Raw genomic sequence first — 8,249 nt, forward strand, 5'->3', positions numbered from 1 at the left:
CTCTCGTTCAGTGTTATATCTCTAAATTTGCCCCCACGTTGTTTATTTTTCCCCATTCGGCACTTACCACCATAATCAAAAGCCTGTAATTTCCTTTACCAGCTCCAAGGTTTCGCAAAAGAAAGAAAAAAAAGGGGGTTCTGTTGTTCAAAGAAAACAACAGAGGAAACAGAATTTAAAGCAGTTGGTCCTTATTATAGTAACGACGTCCAGGGGAAGCTAGGTCAACAGAAGAACGTCCCTGTCACACGGATGTGCTGACAAACGGAGAGACGGGCCAAACAGCCGTTGAGGTTAATCGTGTGTGATGCTGGTGACCAAGACAGCCGATCTGCACGTTCATCGCATTTCTCCGAAATGATCTTCACACTGACTGTGCAGTAACCTGACAACAGAGGTCAGGGGGGTAAGTGAGTCTTACTGCTATAATGACTGGGATGTTAAAGAACGTGATGAATATAATAATGTAATAATAATAGTGATTTTAGATTTTTTAAATACTAAATTGTCCCTAGGTGTGAATGTGTGTGTGTGTGTGTGTGTGTGTGTGTGTGCGTGGGGGGGGGGGGCTGTGATGGCCTGGTGGCCTGTCAAGGGTGTGTCCCTGCCTGCCTCCCAATGACTGCTGGGATAGGCTGCAGCATCCCGCGACCCTGAGAGCAGGATAAGCGGTTTGGAAAATGAATGAATGAATAATAGTGATGATGATGATGATGATGAAGATGATGTCAAGTCACGTTTATTCCTATAAAGGGGTGTCAGAGGGGCCCAAGCATGTCCACAGTAAACACAGGTAAACACAGTACAGCCGTAGGCCCTCGATTCAGACGAGGAAAAACTCCACGGAAGAATTTTAACAGGAAAAAAAAAAAGAAAAGAAAAGAGGGAGGTGGCATCCCTCCTCCGCGGGTGTGTGAAACGGGTACCCAGAGGGCGAGCTAAAAATAAGGGAGGCAAACAGACTCGGAAATTAAAAAAAAACGCACAGTGAGAACAGTCAGCGGCTGTACTCGGTGATGAGCAGAGCGAAGAAGAAGCTGCAGACGGGAAAAAACGGCGGACCCCGCGCGCGGGAACACGTCGTACTTCGCCCGCAGTGTCACGCGGGGCTATCCGCTATATATGTACGCCACACTTTACTCATAATATTACCCTTCCCCGCTCTGCCGCAAGAGCACTTTACAATGGTAATTTTGCGGAGTGATATTCTCTCCTGTCGAGTGCCAAATTTTTCGGGGTCAAATAAGGACGGAGAGGTGCCGTTTGTAAAGGGGCGCATTTGCCCCATCTGCCGGTGGAATGGAGTACTTCCTGGAAGCGGAGGCGTCGCGTTGCGTCCGCAAGCCGGCTGCGCGAGGTAGGCTCGGGCTTGATTTGATTGGGAGGCGCAGCTGTCCGTATCGGCCGGCCGCGTCAGAAATAGTCAGTAGAAACGGGGATGGGGAGAGGAGAAAGAAACACGCCCACACGTTTGAGAATAAAATTATTTTAAAAAAAAAACCCCAGCAGCCATCTGCCGACGACGTGCAGTGTAAAAATGAGTCCCGAGCAGCCCCCGTGATGGTTTGATTTGCCCCATCGCCAACGTGACAGACGGTCGGTCCCCCTTTTGGACGAGCCCGAGCCCACCGACTCCCCGCGCGCGTGCGTGCGCGCGCCGCGCGCGCACGCGGAATTTTCGGATGGGCTGCTTTGAGCCAATTGCGAATATGCCAGCGGTCCAGGATATACGCGGATTGGCCCAGATACCCTCGAATGATCGGCTCGGAATTTGTAGTGAATGAGTGGGTGAATAAACCCGTGGACACGTTAAGGGGGGGGGGAAGAGGATGGATTCGGTGTTGACTGTTTCCCCAAAAAAAAATTTTTTCCCCCTAATTAATTAATAAATAAATAAAAGGATATTCGTGGCGCGTGAGCCGAAGTGCGCCCATGGTGCCAACGAGATCGCAGGAAGGCGATAAAATCTGGATGCGAGTAAGTCCCCTTTTTTTTTCTTCTTCTTCTTTATTCGTGTAGGCCTGTACTGTAAATAGAGGCTGTACCCCCCCCCCCCCACCCCCTTCAGCAAACGTGATTGAAAAATGACTTGTTTTTTTGGGGGGGGGCGGCATGGGTTTAGCGCATGCTGATTTTATTCGGCATCATGGGTGAATGATTCTAAAGTGTTCGTCAGCAGAGCTACGTTTTTTTCTTCTTCTTTTTTTTGTGTGAAAAAAATGAATTGATTTAAAGCCCCTTATTACACGGATGGCTTATTTAAGAAGTTGAGTGTTCAGCCCGGCGTCGAGAGCCATACTTAAAACTCTGGGGCAGCTCTGATACAGATAAATGGTGCGAGGCCTGGGTCATAAAACACCCTGCCTAGCCAATATACTGAATCTCGTTTTTCACAGTCAATTATTCATGAAGACATGGCCACGGTCTTCCTCCGCCCGTGTCAGTCAGTCAGCTGTAAGTGTAGAGAGCAACAGGTTAGCCTTTCCTCTTCTGCAAAGAATTGCACGGTCGTGTATGTAGGTCCCTATAGAGTGTGGAGCCCTTCAGACCTCAGGGATGTTTTTCCTCCCTGCTCGGGGAGAGTGAACCGGTTTGTTTTGACGCCTAGGTGTGAAATGTAACCTCATCGCCTGGCACCTACCTTTCAGCTGACTGGTCGCCGGTGTGCTGGTGGTCCCGGGTCAGAGTCAGCCGTGTCTACGAGGATGGGTGGCGGGGGCAAGCTGACCGAGACTGCAGAGCCAGACAGAGGTAGTAATGCCTACACCTGGGAGGACGTGCAGAAACACTGCCACAGGGACGACCAGTGGCTTGTCATCAATCGGAAAGTGTACAATGTCACCCAGTGGGCAAAGAGGCACCCGGGTGGGATAAGGGTGATCAGCCACTATGCTGGAGAGGATGCCACGGTAACTATGATTTGTTGTATTTTGTCTTGTCTTGTATTTTTCACAAAAAAAAAATAAATCTAATCCTCCTCATTGTCATCGTCATAACCGCTGTCACCAGCAGCAAAAAGCCTAAGCATAGCATAAGATCAGGGTAAGAGTCAGTCGGTTTTATTGGCCAAGTATGTTTGCATACGAGGAATTTAGCTCAGTATGTTGCTCTCAGTTAGACATACATGCATATATATACAAGTAAATACTAAATACAATCATCATAAAGGAATAATAATATGATAAAAAAACTAAAGACATGGTAAAAATAAAGATGTGGTTTGGCTGTGGATCCTGGCATGAGCAATATGTAGGGTATATCATGACAGAGTTGTCCTGCAAGTAGGCCAGGATGAGTCCAGTCATTATGAGGCAATAAGTGTGCAGTGCATGATGCATGAACAGGCCAGGAGCTAATGGTTAACAACAGGTAATTACTAATATTGCCCAGGTACTCTACTTGAAAATTGCACATCAAATTGTAATTGCACCATTAGTTATTGCCCTTGGTAGGTGCAACACACGGGCAGCATACAACATACAGCATATCAGCCCTAATTTGTGTCAATCTTTCTCATACTGTTGATTTAGAGAGTCAAGTCAAGTCAAGTCAATTTTATTTGTACAGCCCAATGTCACAAATTACAAATTTGCCTCAAGGGGCTTTACAGCAACACAGCATCCTGTCCTTAGACCTTCACATTGGATAAGGAACAACTCCTTAAAAAAAACCCGAGTCAGTTTTCATGGCCGAGTATGATTATATGTTCTCGGTTACACATATAAGAGATAACAGACGGTAATTTAAGAGGTTAGGTTAGAGATAAAACACTAGATATAAGTAGAAAAAGGACACAAATGAGTGCAGAGCCAAGTATGAGCAATATCAGAGGTGTAATGTCGAGTATGCCGTATGAAGCACACAATTCATTTTGACTGTTAACATGGACTGTTAGAGAGAGAGAGAGAAAAGTTCAAGAGTTCATTTCCACGCAAGAGTCGTTGCGCCCCAGCGTACTCGGTGATCATAAATTGTGTTATTTCTTTGTTCTAGGAGGCATTTGCTGCTTTTCATCCCGATCTCAAGTTTGTGCGAAAGTTTCTGAAGCCTCTGCTGATTGGCGAGCTCGCAGCAACGGAACCGAGCCAGGACCGAAACAAGAAGGTAGGGACCAGTTCGACTTTCTTTCGATGAAGCCGCGCGTCCCTGGGGTGTCATACCGTGTTGGTCATAACCAGGCGCGGATCTACGGGGTGGCAAGGGGTGGCAGCTGCCACCTCGGGGACACAGTCTTGCCATCCCTGTTGCCACCCCATTTATAAATCAGATGATATGTTTTTAAAGTATATTTTATGTACATGCATGGTGAAGGTCAATGAGACCCGCACCAAACTCATCTCAAACAGAAGTCGCCGATTTAGAATCCCCCTCCCCCTCACAGGCGCGGCTCTACGGGGTGGCAAGGGGTGGCAGCTGCCACCTCTGGGACACAGTCTTGCCACCCTTGTTGCCACCCCAGGAAAAAATCTCTAGATCCACTACTGGTCATAACAAAAGTAACCAAAAGGGACACGCGCCAAAGGAACACCTGGTAAAAAATAAGTAGGTCATGGCGTTTTATAGGCGTGCTTTGTTACCCATAATCCAATTTAATTACCAATTAACTTATCTAAACTCTCCTGCGGCAGTACCTCCCTGGTTGTTACTCCGCTTAAAAACTCTGTTATTGTGTTCCCTACTGTATTCTGGGAAAATGTGTTGTAGCTGACGGAGAGATGTGCTTTACCCCACGAGATGGAGGAGTCTAACCATTCTTTCCTCTTCTCTCCTGCCCTTCGTCCCCAGGCCACGGTTGTGAAGGACTTCGATACTCTGCGTGCACACGCAGAGCGAGAGGGCATGTTTCGAGCTCAGCCCGTGTTCTTCTGCCTTCAGCTGGGCCACATTCTGCTGCTGGAGGCCCTGGCCTTGCTGATCGTCTGGGCCTTGGGGACTAGCTGGACCTTGACATTGCTCTGCTCTGTCATTTTGGCCGTTGCTCAGGTGATAGGAGCGGCAGCGGCGTAAATGACCGATTGTTATTGTGGACACTTCCCTGCCATTTCAGCATGCTCCTTCCTTTTGTTTTTGTTTTCATTTGCAGTCCCAGGCCGGTTGGCTGCAGCATGATTTCGGCCACCTCTCTGTCTTCAAGAAGTCTCGCTGGAATCACATCCTGCACAAGTTCGTCATCGGTCATTTAAAGGTATCGGACCGCGTTATAAAGGTCTCACCGCGATTTGCGTTGTCTCTTATATCTAAGGAGTGTGGGGTTTTTTTCAGGGTGCCTCTGCGAACTGGTGGAACCACCGACACTTCCAGCACCACGCTAAGCCCAATGTCTTCAGCAAGGACCCCGATGTCAACATGCTACACGTCTTTGTGGTGGGAGACTCTCAGCCAGTGGAGGCAAGCATGATAACGCTTTGATTGGTTGGCACTAAGTGATGTGTGTGTGTGTCCGACTCCTGTGTAGCTGGTCCTCTGTCCAGGCCCTCGAGCACTGGAGCTGTAACCAGACGACTCTTCTTCTCTTTCTTGTTACAGTACGGCATCAAAAAGATCAAGTACATGCCCTACCACCACCAGCACCGATACTTCTTTCTTAGTATGTCCCCCCCCCCCCCCAAATAAAAAAAATTATTCAAAAGTATTGAAATGAAAGCTTTACGGGAAAAAAAATTGATTTTGTTTATTTTTTATTTTTTTAAGTTGGACCACCATTGCTCATCCCGGTGTACTTCCACATCCAGATACTGCGCACCATGTTTTCACGTCGGGACTGGGTGGTAAGCGACCGGCTGTGTTTGGATAGGATGATGTGTTTTCTAGAAAATGGTCTGTGGGCTGTCTTTTGCCCTCGCTATAAAGCAGCGGGAAGCACACTGGGACACAAATGGGGAAAGGGTTCTTTCCACAATGAGTCAATTAATGAGAAAATTCCTCTTGCTTTCTGTGTTAATCAAACAATTATATCGACCCGCTTCCATTGTGAAGGACCTGGCGTGGTCCATGTCCTACTACCTTCGCTACTTCTGCTGTTTTGCCCCCTACTACGGCCTCCTTGGCTCGGTTGCGCTCATCAGCTTTGTCAGGTAACTCATCTGCAAGAGAACCAGAATCAAACACGTTTTCCCGTAGCATAAGGATTACACGGTGCTGTGTGACACGTGATCTTTTACATGGCGCTGTTTCTGTTCCAAGGTTTCTGGAGAGCCACTGGTTCGTGTGGGTGACACAGATGAACCATTTACCCATGGATATCGACCATGAGAAACACCAGGATTGGCTCACCATGCAGGTACTGTACCTCGTCTGTCAAACCTTTTGACTCCTAGGAACACAACCCCCCCAACCCTTTTCCATCCCTGCCCCCCCCCAACTCCAACCAAACTCCCTTCACTTCCCTGGGGGTCTGACCTCACTGTACTCTCTCTGTGTCCTCCTGTAATCTAGTTAAACGCCACCTGTAATATCGAGCAGTCAAGCTTCAACGACTGGTTCAGCGGACATCTCAACTTTCAGATTGAACACCAGTGAGTGAAGTGAGGGCGGCAGCGGTTAGTCTGTCAGTCATGTGATGAATCTAGGATTACGTTGGACAACATGTCACAGACCCATGTCAGATACGGAGTCGCCTGTTGAAACGTGTTGGGCTCTTACTTTTAATTCTCACAGACACCTTTTGCTCTTTTTTTGTTGTCAAGTCTGTTTCCCACAATGCCTCGTCATAACTACCGCCAAGTGGCACCACTGGTCCACGCTTTGTGCGAGAAACATGGGATCCCTTACCAGGTGAAGACATTACGGCAAGGTCTCACTGATGTCGTCAGGTAAGTGGAGGGCCAAGAGCAATACAGACAAGCTTAAAGTTGGTCAAGGGCCAAAGAATATCACTGTGCCTCTGTCACTTCACTACACCGCGACTTTTAGCCGCTCCCGTTAGGGGTCGCCATAGTGGATCATCCGTTTCCATCTCTTCCTGTCCTCTGCATCTTCCTCTGTCACACCAGCCACCTGCATGTCCTCCCTCACCACATCCATAAACCTCCTCTTTGGCCTTCCTCTTTTCCTCTTCCCTGGCAGCTCCATATTCAGCATCCTTCTCCCAATATACCCAGCATCTCTCCTCCACACATGTCCAAACCATCTCAGTCTTGGCCTCTCTCGCTTTGTCTCCAAACCGTCCAACCTGAGCTGTCCCTCTAATATACTCGTTCCTAATCCTGTCCTTCTTCACCACTCCCAATGAAAAGCTTAGTATCTGCAAAAAATCAAAGTGGCTGTGCCTCTGTCACTTTAAGAGACCGATAGAGGGGGGTCTGGGGGGTCGCCGGATCAAATCCCCCTGTTGCCTCCGGCTTGATCGGGGGTCCTACAGACACAATTGGCCGTGTCTGCGGGTGGGAAGCCGGATGTGGGTGTGCGTCCTGGTCGCTGCACTAGCACCTCCTCTGGTCGGTCGGGGCACCTGTTCGGGGGGAGGGGGAACTGGGGGGAATAGCGTGATCCTCTCACGCGCTACGTCCCCCTGGCGAAACTCCTCACTGTCAGGCGAAAAGAAGCGGCTGGCGACTCCACGTGTATCGGAGGAGGCATGTGGTAGTCTGCAGCCCTCCCCGGATCAGCAGAGGGGGGTGGAGCAGCAACTGGGAAAGCTCGGAAGAGTGGGGTAACTGGCCAGATACAACTGGGGAAAAGGGGAGGGAGACCAATAGAGAGGACACACAATAGATGTATAGTTGATTTATGCTATCTTTTTCTCTCTTTTTCAAAGGTCGCTGAAAAACTCGGGGGACTTATGGCTCGACGCATATCTCCATAAATGACAAGTCTCCTATAAATGGCTGCCTGTGCTGTACCAAAAAGAGCAATTTTACTCCCATGCACTGCATCATCGATAACTTCTACTTGTGTGGTTTTGTGTTACAGCTTAGTGTGAGAACGTAATAGGTGTTGTAGTCTGGTTTCCTCTGATGTGCAAGAATTTTCACCAGGAGCAGGCGGGCCAGACCCACCTTACCATATTTTGTGCTGGTTTGGTAAACGTAATGAGACCGTATGAACGGATGGCAGCATATTCCGAGATGATTTGATCAAGATACTCATCTCAGCGAATCAGAAATGGGCTTCTTCATCCGTGGCTTATCTAGCTCACTCTTCCCCTTTTCAACCAGCTCTTCTGTCTTCTCTATACGGCGATACAGAAACCAGTTTGATTGATTTGTTGTACTGTTTGGAATATTAATAAAGCGAGAGAATCATCCGAG

General features: G+C 48.3%; 1 protein-coding gene across 1 annotated transcript; it reads left to right on the plus strand.

Moving 5' to 3' along the window:
• The first annotated feature begins 1,435 nt into the window (after nucleotides 1-1,435).
• fads2 (fatty acid desaturase 2) lies at nucleotides 1,436-8,249 on the plus strand. The gene is made up of 13 exons (XM_056282188.1): nucleotides 1,436-1,977; nucleotides 2,649-2,909; nucleotides 3,994-4,104; nucleotides 4,786-4,983; nucleotides 5,084-5,185; nucleotides 5,263-5,388; nucleotides 5,527-5,587; nucleotides 5,692-5,768; nucleotides 5,977-6,074; nucleotides 6,184-6,280; nucleotides 6,436-6,515; nucleotides 6,687-6,812; nucleotides 7,757-8,249. Exons 1-13 carry the CDS (start codon nucleotides 1,933-1,935, stop codon nucleotides 7,806-7,808), a joined length of 1,434 nt encoding a protein of 477 aa, XP_056138163.1. The 5' UTR covers nucleotides 1,436-1,932; the 3' UTR covers nucleotides 7,809-8,249.

The sequence above is a fragment of the Lampris incognitus genome, chromosome 6, assembly GCF_029633865.1.
Source record: "Lampris incognitus isolate fLamInc1 chromosome 6, fLamInc1.hap2, whole genome shotgun sequence".
Lineage (NCBI taxonomy): Eukaryota > Metazoa > Chordata > Actinopteri > Lampriformes > Lampridae > Lampris > Lampris incognitus.